The 13,403-nt window shown below is 46.7% G+C and overlaps 4 protein-coding genes across 5 annotated transcripts, besides 3 other annotated features; 1 reads left to right on the top strand and 3 right to left on the bottom strand.

Annotated features, from left to right (window-relative positions):
- Positions 1 to 6: 6 nt before the first annotated feature.
- On the top strand, positions 7 to 4,257 carry TSTA_039760 (uncharacterized protein; the record flags this gene model as incomplete). The annotated part of the gene is made up of 4 exons (XM_002481171.1): positions 7 to 180; positions 205 to 536; positions 642 to 787; positions 881 to 4,257. The coding sequence occupies 4 exons, from the start codon at positions 7 to 9 to the stop codon at positions 4,255 to 4,257; spliced, it is 4,029 nt and encodes a 1,342-aa protein (XP_002481216.1).
- Positions 2,494 to 4,200: a mobile genetic element.
- A 1,601-nt stretch (positions 4,258 to 5,858) lies between the features above and the next one.
- Positions 5,859 to 5,880: a sequence feature (GC_rich).
- Positions 5,881 to 6,537: 657 nt separating this feature from the next.
- On the bottom strand, positions 6,538 to 8,348 carry TSTA_039750 (uncharacterized protein). 2 transcript variants are annotated; one of them, XM_002481169.1, is made up of 3 exons: positions 7,616 to 8,348; positions 7,128 to 7,558; positions 6,538 to 7,075 (listed from the first exon to the last, which is right to left on the bottom strand). In XM_002481169.1, the coding sequence occupies exons 1-3, from the start codon at positions 8,066 to 8,068 to the stop codon at positions 6,802 to 6,804; spliced, it is 1,158 nt and encodes a 385-aa protein (XP_002481214.1). In that variant the 5' UTR covers positions 8,069 to 8,348; the 3' UTR covers positions 6,538 to 6,801. The 2 variants fall into 2 exon arrangements, with proteins under 2 accessions (XP_002481214.1, XP_002481215.1); XM_002481170.1 differs by having other exon boundaries at positions 6,538 to 7,558.
- Positions 8,349 to 9,186: 838 nt separating this feature from the next.
- On the bottom strand, positions 9,187 to 9,989 carry TSTA_039740 (uncharacterized protein; the record flags this gene model as incomplete). Its single annotated transcript, XM_002481168.1, has 3 exons — positions 9,187 to 9,381; positions 9,429 to 9,562; positions 9,674 to 9,989. 3 exons carry the CDS (start codon positions 9,987 to 9,989, stop codon positions 9,187 to 9,189), a joined length of 645 nt encoding a protein of 214 aa, XP_002481213.1.
- An 86-nt stretch (positions 9,990 to 10,075) lies between these two features.
- Positions 10,076 to 11,240, bottom strand: TSTA_039730 (uncharacterized protein; the record flags this gene model as incomplete). Its single annotated transcript, XM_002481167.1, has 3 exons — positions 10,076 to 10,348; positions 10,411 to 10,904; positions 10,955 to 11,240. The coding sequence occupies 3 exons, from the start codon at positions 11,238 to 11,240 to the stop codon at positions 10,076 to 10,078; spliced, it is 1,053 nt and encodes a 350-aa protein (XP_002481212.1).
- A 1,419-nt stretch (positions 11,241 to 12,659) lies between these two features.
- Positions 12,660 to 12,683: a microsatellite.
- Between the last annotated feature and the right edge of the window lie 720 nt (positions 12,684 to 13,403).

Genomic DNA, 13,403 nt, shown 5'->3' with positions numbered 1-13,403 from the left:
TACCACATGCACCACATCAAGCCAGGTGCTTCCTTCGCTCAAGCATACAACGCAATAAAAGCATACTTTGACACGCCCAACAACCAGACAGATTACTACCAGGAGTGGACCACAGTCACTCTTGCTGGAGAGCGCCAAAGCAATCCCAGCAAATCGTGGGTTGAGGTCGTAGATCTCATGGTTGATAAACTTCATTTATGCTAGCGAGCATTAGGATCAGTATATGCTGGTGATGAACACCTTATTGCCGCCATCACAAGAGCGTGCCAATCTACACCAGAAATGGGCGAGGCTCTCAGTGAACCAACAAGCAGCTTCCAGACAATTATTTCTAAGCTGCGTGCCAGGACAGGTGTAGTGCAGCGGAAGGAGTTGGCAAGCCAGTACGTGGTAGATGAAGTCAATAATCCTCAAGTGTTCTATACGGACAGGAAGTTTATGGGACGCACAAATCGTAACAACAGTCCTATATCACGTCAAGAATATCGACGCAAGAACCGTGACGATGCCAAACAACTCAGGAAAAGCAATGGAAGGTGTTTTATTTATCATTGAGAGAACTGCCACTCATGGAAGCATTCTGAAGAAGAACGCCGCGAAGCGCGAGATCGATATGACCGCTATCGACAGGTAGATGGAAGGAAGAAGCTGTCAACCCGCGCTTACCAGACCTTCTTGCAGGAATATGAAGGCACCTCGTCGGAAGAGAAAGACGACGATTCCACCGAGGAGGAGGTTAAGCAGGATGTGACCACCGCATACTTTATGGTCAACCAACTGCAAGATCGTGCCTTTATCCACCGGATAACAGGCTGCAATAATGGCATAGAGCCGCCTGGATTTCACCTCGATTTTGAAGTTAAATCATCTGACTAATCAGAAGATGAAAATAACCACCCTGCACCTGCCTCTCAGTTTCTTCTCGACCCCCATGAAAATGAGACTTTTTATGGGATTATGCCAGATACAGGAGCATCGACTGTCTCAACCATTGGTAAAGGACAACTTGCCGCCTTCCTGAGACTCTATCCCTACACCAAGGTCGATAGATCGCGTGCAGGGGAGTACTCAGTCCGCTTCGGCATGGGCAATCCGATAATCTCGACTGCGGTGATTACCGTGGAATCGCAGTTTAGTGACATAGAATTTAACACCATGGATTTACCAACGCCTTTCCTGTTCTGCCTCAAAGATATGGATCGCCTACGCGTTAAGTTTGACAACCTCACCAACGAGATGATCCAGGGAGACCTTATCGTACCGGTTATTCACAAGCGAGGCCACCCGTGGTTCTTCCTGGATGAGAAGTATGCACCAGAGGCGTTTCTAACTGAGGTCGAGATGAGGCGGTTACATCAACGGTTTGGTCACCCTGCAGTTGATAGGCTGCACAAGGTCTTAAAGCGTGCAGGCCATCTTGACGTGGATTATAAGGTGCTTGCGCAGATTGAAGAATTCTGCCACCATTGCCAAATGAACCGGCAAGCACCCAAACGGTTCAAATTCACGTTGCATGACGACTGCGAGTACAACTACGAGATCGTTGTTGATGTTATGTATCTTGATGGCAAGCCAGTACTGCACATCGTTGACTGGGCAACCTCATTCCAAGCAGCGAAATTCTTGAAGTCTCTGTCAACTAAGGATACCTGGGAAGCACTCCGGGTAGCGTGGATTGACACATATCTTGGTCCCCCTGATGTCATATCCCACGACGCAGGAACGAATTTTGCTGCAGCAGAATTTAGAACTGAGGCCAAGATAATGGGAATCCAATGCCACCAGGTGCCAGTCGAGGCTCACAATGCTATTGGCAAGGTTGAACGGTACCACACACCACTGCGCCGCGCTTATAATATCATATTGTCGGAACTCGGTGCAAGCGTCGACAAGGAGATCATACTTCAGATGGCGGTTAAGACTGTCAATGACACAGTAGGACCAGATGGATTAGTACCAACCGTACTAGTCTTTGGTGCCTATCCTTGCATGACTTACGACTTGCCACCATCAGCATTGACAGCAAAGCGCGCCCAGGCCATGAGGAAGGCCATGATCGACTTAAGGAACACCATGGCCACGCGTAAAGTCAATGACGCTCTCAAGGCCAGGAACGGCCCGATTGTCACGGAAACGCTCAACCTGGCACCAGGAACCGACGTGCAGGTCTGGCGAGAAGGTAAAGGATGGACTGGCCCGCACAAAGTTATCTCAGTTAACGATTACAATGTGATTGTGGACCTACCCAGCGGTGTCACTGATTTCCGTGCAACTTCAGTACGACGTTACCAGCGAGACGAGATCGAGTCGTCTCCGACTCGGCGCCTACTAGGCACTGATCTTCCTCCTCAAAAGGAGGAAGAAGGTAGAAAAATCGATGGCCTACTGGCGGGCCGGAAAAGTGGCCCAGCATTTGCTCGGGGATCCTCCTCATGCGACGCTGCTGCCGGCGCGCTGCAAGAAGTGGAATCAGGAGAGCCTGCCGGCGCGGCAAATCCGAATCGCCGCCTGAGGACGAGAGGGATTCATGTTCCTGACGCACCAGTAATGCCGCCAGCGCCACGCCGCCGAGGACGACCTCCAGGTTCGAAGAACAAACCAAAGACCTATACCAATGAGGTCGAGGTGTTCCTATCTAGGAAGGAAAAAGACGACCTAGAACTAGCAGTCAAGCTGCGCCGAGAAGGGAAGATAACCGCGGACGGCGCGCCATTTGAGCTCTCTGCAATGGCTGAGATCGATGGTCTCATTGCGAGTGGCACTTTCAAGATAATGCACCATGATGATTTGGATCTCAGAGGCGTACGAATCTTCAACTCCCGGTTGGTCAATGAGATAAAAGGCAAGAACGAGAAACCGTACGAGAAGTCACGCCTCGTCATACAGGGTTATAACGACGCGGGCAAAACTGGCATACTGACACAAGCGCCGACGATTCAGCGCGCCAGCCAGCGCCTTGTCGTGTCACTTATCGCTACGCTGATTCTCATGGGCATGGTTGTCGATCTGCGTGATATTACCCAGGCGTACACACAGTCAAAAAGTAAGCTACAACGCCTGATTGTTGCCAACCTGCCAGCCGAGATGAGAGATAAATACCCACCGGATTCGCTACTCCTTGTGGAAGGTGCCTTGTACGGGATCCCTGAAGCCGGTGTACACTGGTTTGACACATATCAATCCCATCACAAGGACCGGCTGGGTATGGAGACATCCACGTACGACCCGTGCCTCCTCATGACGACTAAAGGGAAGGAGAACTTTGGCCTTGTCGGTATGCAGATGGACGATACCCTGCTTGTCTCAACAGAAAGTTTTGCCGGAGAGGAACAAGTGGCTTTACAAGAAGCTGGCTTCAAGGCGAAGCCTAAGACACGCCTATCCCAACAAGTGCCAATAGAATTCAATGGCGCTAGAATCACTTTGCAAGATGAAAAGGTCTATTTCCGCCAAAAGGGCCAAGCCGCAAAGATAAAGCCAGTGGGCAAGGAAGACCGCGCACAAAAGTACGTGGAACAACGCGCGCGCGGTGCGTACTTAGCTTCAATCTGCCAACCTGAAGCGGCGTACGACTTGGCAGTGGCCGCTCAGCTGCAGGAGAAAGACCGATCTGAGGCAGATTATGACGCGTTGAATAAACGTCTCATATGGCAAGCCGAGAACCCAGATAGAGGTCTCTGCTTCGTTCCGATTGATTTGACCAAGGCCAAGATCATGATATTTACCGACGGTTCCTTCGCCAACAACCGGGACTTGACCTCCCAAATTGGCTTCCTCATTGCCATGGTAAATGAGGATTTTTCCGAATCAGGCCAATTCACGATAACCGGCAATATCTTGCACTGGGCTTCGTCTAAGTGCAAGCGGATTACACGTAGTGTACTGGCCTCCGAGATTTATGGCCTCACTACTGGCTTCGACCAAGGTTTTACCCTGGCCAGTACAGTCAACATGATTACCAAGAGGCTCGGCCAGCCTGAGATGCCGGTAGTAGTCTGCACAGATTCCTACTCGCTATATGAGTGCCTCACGAAGCTTGGAACGACTAAAGAAAAGCGCTTAATGATCGATCTCATGGCGCTTCGCCAGTCATATGAGCGACATGAGATTGACGAGATCCGATGGATCCACGGTGACGACAACCCTGCAGATGCCTTTACAAAGTCAAACCCGAACAAGGCCCTGCGGGACTTCGTTGGATCCAACAAGGTGACGATCCGGGTGGAAGGCTTCGTTGAGAGGACCAGGATTGATTAGGAGTCGACTAGGAGCCGAATAGGTGGCATATGGGAGGTAGTGCTGACTTACGATAGCGGTTCGCTTGTTGATCGTTTTGTCATGTTTTACTATGGGTTTTTCACAGGTTTCTGGATCTCGATTGCAAATCGATTTATAAAAGAGATCCAGTGTTGGTTGCTTCATGCAATCGAGATGTGTCAGATAAGCTGGCTTTCCAATGAAGCCATCAAATGAAGCGATCAATCCGAAACTGTTATGTGTAAGAGAATGGTCTCAGGTTTACCCCATGGCCCATGGGATAGCTTACAAATCAGCTCAGGAGAAGGTCTATATAGACGCGGCTTTGGAACATGATGTACTTAGAAGAAGTGAACACACAGAACTGAAAGAATCACCTATTGAGATTGACTCAAGTGCTTCGTACGTACGTATATGCACCTTAGTGCACCCACAGTTGGAGTGAATCTTGGAAATTGAAACCCATGGTTTGTTTATTAATAAATCCGAGTGAACCAGGTGTCTAATTAAAGAGTGTACGTCGATAAATGAGTTCCAGCCCCAATGTCGAGTAATGAAGTTGAAAGAAACCAAATAAATAAAATGCTCGTCCAGGAATGTAGTCCATACCTAGGTATCCATATCAACAGAACTACCTAGTGAATCACTGACGCATTCGGGAATCAGAGGAAGCAGCACCTTTAAGACGGAGAGTCATCAGCACTTCTGACTTCCTCAGCCTGCTTATCGGTTAGCCCTAGTGCTGAAAGGTCCACGCCGGTCCAATCTGATGGCAATTTTTCCGTGAGCCATTTGACCATCTGGTCTATGTACTGTCTGTTCTCTGCAAGGTCCTTGATGTTCTTCACGATGCCTTCAACAACTAGCACCCTTGGTTCTTCCATGGCCTTACTTGTAAGCCGCCTCTTGTACACCTCAAAGACTTTCTACCAGTTAGTAACGTATATGAGAATTCGGCAGTTTATATACCTACAAAGGTCATCCGCAGACGGAGATCGGGCTCTTGGACATGGTGTGATTGCTTGAAAAATCAACGCGGAATCCATTAGTATTGAGCAATCAATACCAGGTGAGAATGGAATGATGTAATATTCAGGATTTAACTTACAAATGACTCGAGGTAGTCTAGAATCCCGTTTATCTTGCTAGACTCTTGGTAATTAGACTTGTGGATGGCGCATTTCTTAGAGAAAGAGTTTGTTGATGGTCTTGAGGAATTTAATGAAGATACAGCGCTCGTGGGTCCTTTCTGTTACTTATATACCTTCGTTTGTAACGTTTTATTTCTATTTTGACTCAAGATTTGATATCATATTCAAAGGCTCGTATAGTGCTCATCAGCACTAAATAGTCATGAAAGATACTACCTAGAACCTATATTGACCAATCCGCATTCGCCAATACCACGAAGAGGATATATCATCTTCCATTAGATGATTCATGTATCAGATGAAGATAGAAATTCTCCAGGAAGTGTCATCAATTCCAAAGTCTCTCGAGGTCTCCTGGTTAGTGCATACTAGGGGATAGGGACTTTGTCATGATATGACAGTCAATCACTCCATTATTCACTCACGGTCAGTACGGTGATAACATAGGGTCGCGGCCGCGGCCCCGGCCCCGACTCATGAGTTTCTCGTCATTTGCGCTCCAGGAACTGAGTTGGTATGAAGTGATACACACCAACCACGCCACGGTACAAGTAATCACAGGTTTGAATTCAACACCGCATAGAAAATTTGCATTGTCGTGGCTCTTAGGAGAAAAGACATAGATATATTGCTTGCTATAACATCATGTTCATCTGCACCATGTCTTCCAAAGTCTTTGGCTGGAGCCAATGATAGAAACTACCACACCACCATAACAAAAGCCATAGAGAATTGCACGTATATACACGGCCTAAAATTACATTGTGCATCCTTTCTCAGTCACAATGTACTCATAGCGTTCAGCCCAGATCGCAGGCAATCACTCAGTGCCCTCATGCAAGTACTATAGGAGATATAAGTATATATATACTGCATCATACTTCCAAAGTCATACCGTCATCGTTAAGAGTTATAGATGCTTGCGCCAATGAATGGATATCTACGTCTGGAGTAGATAATGACTAAGTCAATCTTGAAGGAAAAATGTATACACATATATTGCAGATAAAGCAGTCATACCACGAGCGAAGCTCTAACCACGTACGCCACCTTTTCGAAAAGTACCTGACAACATGACTGTTATGTCACTTGCTAGCCTTGTATTTTACTACCTAGGTAGATGGGTAACAATGACTACTGCAACAGGGAAGGAAAAGTCCAGTATAAAATTTGATAGTATGTACTCAATCAACTATCGCAAATCAGGTTCACATGATTATTCAGCATCGTAAAGATCATCAAAGCATCATACGTAACAGGAAAACTAGGTCCAAAGCAACGAATCCTAGAACATTAAACAGCCACTCTTTATCTGTGGCTGGTGTGCATTACCGTGACTGGAAAGTTGGCTCCAATAGCCCCAGCACTACGTTGACGTTGCCATTTCAGGCTATTAGAAGACATCAGCGTTCAGCAATGCTGCGCCAGCACCAAAGACCATAGCGGCACCAATTCCACCAGTGCGCATTGGCATTGCGGCAGCGGTGCTAGTTGAGGTACCAGTTACTTTAGCTCCAGCTCCCGCCCCTGTACCTGTTGCGGTCGGGGTTGCAGTCACTCCGCTGGTGAATGGAATATTACTTGCAGAAGAAGCCCCAGAGAATGCTGGGGGTTGGGAAGTTGCGGTTGCGTTGGGGGCGGCAGAAGTGTTGTTAGGGTTGAGGACACTTTACAGTGTTAGTGAATGTTTACATGGTTTATTTCGAAAGGAGGACATACTTATCAATGACGTGTACGACACCGTTAGCAACGAGCAAGTTCGGTGTAATCACTCGAGCGGAGTCGACGAATATTGAACCATTTTCAATGCGGACAGTCAGGTTCTGACCGCCTGCAGCAACGTATTGGGTGTCATTCTTAAGACCAGTAGAATACGCAACTGTTCCGTTGATGACATGGTAATTGAGAATATCGGTGAGCTGATTGGTTGTAAAATTGCCGAGAGCAGAACCGATGGCCTGGAAAGCAGAGTTTGAGGGGGCGAAGATAGTAACGTTCTTCGCATCATCCAACGGTTGAGTCAAATGCTGCGCTTGCAGGGCTCCGACTACAGCAGTGAGGCCGGCCGCCGCTGCAGAGGAAGAAACGTTCAATGGAACGGTGAGGACTTTGTCGATGATATGAAGCACACCGCCAGTGAAATTGAGATCCTAAGTTCGGATTAGCTTCCATAAATTACACAGTGAGCAGCGGGAGACTAGACATACAGTTCGCGTCACCGTGGAGTTTGCGAGTAAGCCAGAGTAAAAGTAAGTCTTGTTATCCTGCTTGATTGCCTCGACAACCTGACCGCTGGTGACATTGGTGAAAGCGGTATCATTCAGGTAGGTTGATATAAAGGCAGGTGTATCGGTGATATTGTCCGCGTAGTATTCACCGTGGAGGATGTGGTAGCTGAGGAGATCGGCAATGGATTGATTGCCGCTTGACGTCAAAGCATGGAATGAACTGCTGTTGGTAAAAGTTTCCAAAGCAGCATTCGATGGCGCGAGAATAGTCACATTGGAAACATTAGCCAACGAGCTCGCAATCGCAGGGTAACTAGACAACAAGGCGTTAAGGCTCGAAAGCTCAGTGGTATTGGCCAGCAGTTGGGTCAGATTCTGGGCCGCGATGGCACTTGGCATCAATGCCAAAGTAGACAGCTTCGTGGCCTTCATGTTGATATGCTCTTAAAAAGGTCGTAGAGAAGAAATGGAACCCTAAAAACGGCGCACAGTCGGTTGCTACAAGCAGACTGGATGCAGAAAAAATGTATTAAATAGAAGGTGGAATTGAATGTCACTTATATGGACGTATCTCCACCAACCATGCAAGAACCACCTTTCCTTGAACCAAGTTTTTGAACATCTGCTTGCCTCTGATGCAAGAGTTCTCGGCGTCTACGTACGAATCAGGTAGCTCTGAGTTGGACAAGGACCCTCGCCTACGCAGGCATTGAGGCTGGGCGTGTCGCCATATGCTGAAAAGACCGGATTCATGACATTTCTATCGTGTAATAACAATGAGGCCAAGCCAATTGCTGCGTGTTAGAGCGTTCCGTTGCCAATCGCCATTGCAGTATGACGCAGCTCCTGTGGCAGCGATGTCTTCCCTCGAAATCGTGATTGGATGTTCCGCGCGGAGATATATTGGCTCGGAATAGCTCTCGAAAAGCCGAACTCAACTTCTTTTATGGTCAACTCACACAAACAGGAACAGTGATTTGCTCAGACTCGATTAGTAAAATAGGGTCTTCTTCTTCAACTTGGTAAATGATGTCACGACCGTGCGAGGCGATCGATCACGAAGAATGAATCAATCGGGATGCAGGAATCGCTTTCTAGCGCGCCACTCCTTGCTGCGGACTAACGCCTTTTCCGCTCACGACATTCGGTCGATCGATCGAGCGATCGTCGTGAGAAGTTATAGAAGAATGGCCATGTTTCTGTTTTGATCTGACAAAGAACCTGCGAAGTAGTAGGAATGAGATGTACGAGGACAGAAAGGTATTGAAGGATTCCCGCTGTTTGTGTTAGTAGAAAAGAGATGGATTACCTCGGAAATTAGGATTCGGCCCAAGCATCTCTTTGACATTAGGGTTATGTTTCAGCTTTAGGGTTATCCAGCTCCTCGCGATCATGCGGCACTATGGTTTCGACGGCGTGGATAGCCTGACCGACAATCTAACGAGTGGAATCCCGCCGAAGACGGCACGAACTATGTTCTATTCACGCAGAAATTTGAGCGACTTTCGATCGTCAACCTGAGTCTTTGTTTCTCTCCTTTACTGCTCCAACTACTCGTATTGGCCAATTTCCTTTCCTGCACCTGCTGTAGCCTCAAAAAGAGATACTAACCGCACCATATACCGGTAGTCTCGGGATCTCCCGTCCATAGTAGTAGACAGAGCGATCGGATCCATGTTAGGCATAGCGCCATATAGCCGAGGGCTGGGGATGTGATACATCTCAAACCTCGTAGGGGCTTCTCTCTTTGGCAACACAAAATCAAGTATTTATGACCTTTTTAGGCACTCACCATAGCGGTACCTTCGAATTGAGCATTCACATAGTTTCCGTCTAGCAGAGGGCAGATCCGTGTGGGGAAATCAAGGCAGCAGAAAGAATTCTGCCACGCAAGTGCCTGATAACCGATTGGGGTAACAGAACATTCTGGTTATTCTTATTTTTAAGTATCTTAAGTTGTGCATGCTCTCCTCAGCGTCAACTCTAATGCTTGCCACCTGGCCCTAGTCTCCTCAAGTATCTGTCGCGGCGTCTTACCAACTGCATTCGGTTGGTCCATCAACTTATTGCTGTATCCGCTGCCATCCTGTATAACCGTGATCATTTCGTTCTGCGCTCTTAATATGTCTGCTAATCGCAGAGTTTTATACTTGGGTCCTCGCGTTGCCCGCTTATCTCGGAGCAATCCACCCATCACTTCATGTAGTGGAGTATTCCCTTTAGCATTTACAGCCGCGACATCAGCGCCCTTATTGACGAGGAATCGTGCTGCCTCAACTTGACCCAGTTTTTTTTGCCATAAGATGAAGAGCGGTATCGCCGTTCGTATCGACGGAGGTGACATCAGCACCATGTGCAAGCAGAAGCTCTATTAAGTTGATATCAATAGGCTCGCCATCTATAGACCAATAGGCTAACATATGTAGCGCTGTTTGTCCTTTATTGTTTTTGACCTCTGCATTTGATCCCAATATCGCATAAAAATCTGATTGCATCACCACAATGTCCAGCGCCACACTCAGCGTGGCTTGAGACTGTGTAATGTAGGGCCGTTGCTCCCTCCTTGTCCTGGAGATTAATAATATTGGGAATGGCATCCAGGAGCAACTTGGATGTATCGATAATCCGCATGCCAACCTCACTCTCAGGTATTGTGAGTTCGTTACGAAAAGTAGGACCTGCAGCCGCCCAGTGCAAGGTAGGCGCCCAATACTGTCATGACACAATATCAGTTCACTACCTCCATGGTCAAGTAGAGCTTTAATTGCGCCCACATTCCAGTATAAGCTGCTAATGTGAACTGCAGTGACATTCTGTGCATCTATTACACAATCACCTCCAAAGCTAATGGTAGGCTTACGCTGGTACCAGTCCCTTCTAAGTATATCAGCACCTTTTCCAATGAGACGCTTTACCAGACCGTAACTGGCATGCGTAACTGCCAGTCCAAGGACAATATCTCTAGGCTGTGATTTTCCTTTGTCATAATGTTCTCGGAAAGTTCCCACGGTGTTAGAGTCGCGCGCAGAGGCACCCCTGTCAAGAAGAAGCTGCATTAGATCCTCGCTACGAGCGAATCGTTCTCTAATCCATTCGAGACTGTAATTATTATCTTTGAAATCTTCAAATTCAAATATTTCCAAAGAAGACGCGACACGTAGTAGTGTTGTATCACCGCATTTGCTTCTAGTATGGACATTCCCAAGTGGTGGTTGACTGTCCAGGAGGAAGCATGCTGTTTCTATTTGTGCGTGCTGGCAGGCGATATCTAGCAATGAGATTCCTCGTTCACAAAGCGACTTTGTTCTTGTATATCACTATTGTAGAGTTCGAGCAATAAGTGAAGAGCATCTGTGCTTCCATATTTAGCAGCGATGAAGAAAGGATCATGATAAAAAAGGTCCGTGGGAGCTAAGGCTCCAATAGGGTCCTTTACGATATATTTTTCGAGTGTAGCAGCATCATTAAGCATTATGATTCGATTACGAAGACCAGCAAAGTCATCCTCGTAGAGCATCGTGCCATCCTGGTCATGCAGACAAACCGGAATGTCCCTTGGGGGAGCCACGTCTGACCTGTTGGTACGAAAGTGGTGGTATGACATTCTTTTAATTCTAATCAAGATTGAAAGACAGTCATAAATAGAAAAGGAAACTGAAATCAAACAGAGGACGGAACACGCGAGTTAATTTCGGTTTAAGAACTGTCAACACCAAAAGTAACGCTTTACCAAACTTGGTAATGGCACCCCAAATCAAAAAAGTTGGAGCACTGATTGATCCAACTTGCAACTCTAGGTTTTGCCTAACTGCCTCCTAATTCCTGAAAAAGATAATGCCTCATTTGGCTACCAATTTATCAATCAAGTTAGCTGCATATCTGCATACAAGCTCATACACGTATAATTACTTCGCTCGAACTGTCAGGTGTGGCATTTTATTCCACCCCTGACCCCGCCATAGAATTGTACCTAGTCCATCATAAACAATGTCATAGATAACAAATAACCACATACTTCTAAAAGTGGCTGATAAAAGTTGACTTAGGGTTAATCTGGCTTTGTTAGTACCATCTACTCCACAAGCCTGGAAACTTATACATTGTGTCTTGTTAGGTTTCTGATCTACAGTATCGCATATGTGGTCTTCTTCCTGCTGTCTCAAGGATCTACTTTCGACAAATCCAGGGCACTAGAGCCATCTGGCACGAAGTTTCTGTCAAACGCCCCTTGGACAGGATCTAACTGCTGTCGCGCATGTGAAGAATCCAGCGAAGGCCAACCAATTGCGGGACCCTCCTCCTGAAGCGTTAGCCAAAGACGTGTTATTGTGCTCGTAGAGAAAATGTGTTGATTCAGAAGCCAGGTGTTCTTCCAGTTACGAGTTTGAATTAGCCGTGTTTGCACATGCTCTATACAATTGCAATATTAAAGCAGAAAAGAGGAAGGGCCTTACAAAGTTCTATATCAGTTAGGCATAGTCATTCGGTCTGTTTGCGTTCCTGTCGATGTACATTCTAGGGCCAATATAAACTCTTCTTTCGGGATCGTTACAATTGAGGGCTTCAGTACGTGCGTTATAGTTTTGCAGGGGACCAGTCCGCGTATCGAAAACGCACATCGCCGAAGGAGCTACTCCCGGCTCGGAGCCAATCCAGAAACCTAGTTCGAGAGAGACTCCATTGTCGCCATTACCTAGGGTATTGAGCACCGCATATAATGAAGGCTCAGCTCCCCCTGTAAAAAGAAAAGTTTAGTGACCCACCTGCTCGAACTGGAAGCTGACTGACTCAAGTAGGAAAGAACGAAAACAAACTTATCAGACTAAGTATAACCGTAATACTAAATGCTGGATTATTTTTTTGTCCCGATGCATCCTCCAAGCTGACGCCAGATCGAATTCCGAATCAAGAGGAGAAGACAAGTGATTCATGGATGTCCATGCTTCATCGCCTGCATCTCCTTAGCATTTGATAACCATGGAGTCACAACTCCACATACAAGGGCTAGAAGAACCCCGCATGAAAAAATAAAAATAAAAATAAAAATCAATAAGAACTAAGTCTTGCAGAATCAAATATCCACATGCACAAACAGAGCATACCCTTAGTCGTGCCTTGCGATAGGGTTAGCGGACTCAACGCGAAGAACTCCCGGACTATTCAGATAATGAAAACGGAGATCGACAGTGTTCACCTTTCTCAGTTGTAGTACTAGCTGTCAGCTATGTCCGTAGGTATCTGATGGAGTCTGGAAATAATAGATATGCCGGTTTCTGTGAAACCAGGTGAACAAGAATGGTACATATCATCTCGCATTGTGTGGAGACGGTTATGTATGGTAGTTGAAACTAGTTTGAAATGCAACTTAGTCTATCTCGCTTACAGAAACCCAATCCCGATGCATGTATTCCTAAGTCGAGTATTTTTCTGATTTCGAGATGGTGTTCTGCACTCAAAGCATCGGCCCGTTCCGGCCAGGTGGAGCTAGAACAAATGTCTTGGTGTTGTCAGGGCTTGATATTTGATTATGTCGAATCTGAGACATTCTATTATTGCGTCATGGGCTGTTTGCTTGAAATTTGTGCTACTATTTCTTGTTATATCCATTAAATGATTGGGTAGTGTTAACACACCGTGGTTGTTGCAATAACCCTGGAATCCCGGCAATCGCGCCGCGATCTCTCGCCTCGGGCTTAATCCGATGTTGTAAAGATGAACCTATTGCGTTCTGATTGGTAGAATCGTATACTTGAATGAATGCCTGGAG

The sequence above is a fragment of the Talaromyces stipitatus genome, genomic scaffold (genome assembly GCF_000003125.1).
Source record: "Talaromyces stipitatus ATCC 10500 scf_1105507295541 genomic scaffold, whole genome shotgun sequence".
Taxonomy (NCBI): domain Eukaryota; kingdom Fungi; phylum Ascomycota; class Eurotiomycetes; order Eurotiales; family Trichocomaceae; genus Talaromyces; species Talaromyces stipitatus.
This window is presented reverse-complemented; position numbering and strand designations above follow the sequence as displayed.

What these genes read in the sequence shown, in the direction of transcription:
- TSTA_039750 (XM_002481169.1), bottom strand. Translation starts at nt 8,068, where the DNA reads ATGAAGGCCACGAAGCTGTCTACTTTGGCATTGATGCCAAGTGCCATC. An exon ending in ACTCCACGGTGACGCGAACT is followed by an intron (nt 7,559 to 7,615) that starts GTATGTCTAGTC and finishes ATCCGAACTTAG; the next exon opens with GATCTCAATTTCACTGGCGG. An exon ending in GTCGTACACGTCATTGATAA is followed by an intron (nt 7,076 to 7,127) that starts GTATGTCCTCCT and finishes AACACTGTAAAG; the next exon opens with TGTCCTCAACCCTAACAACA.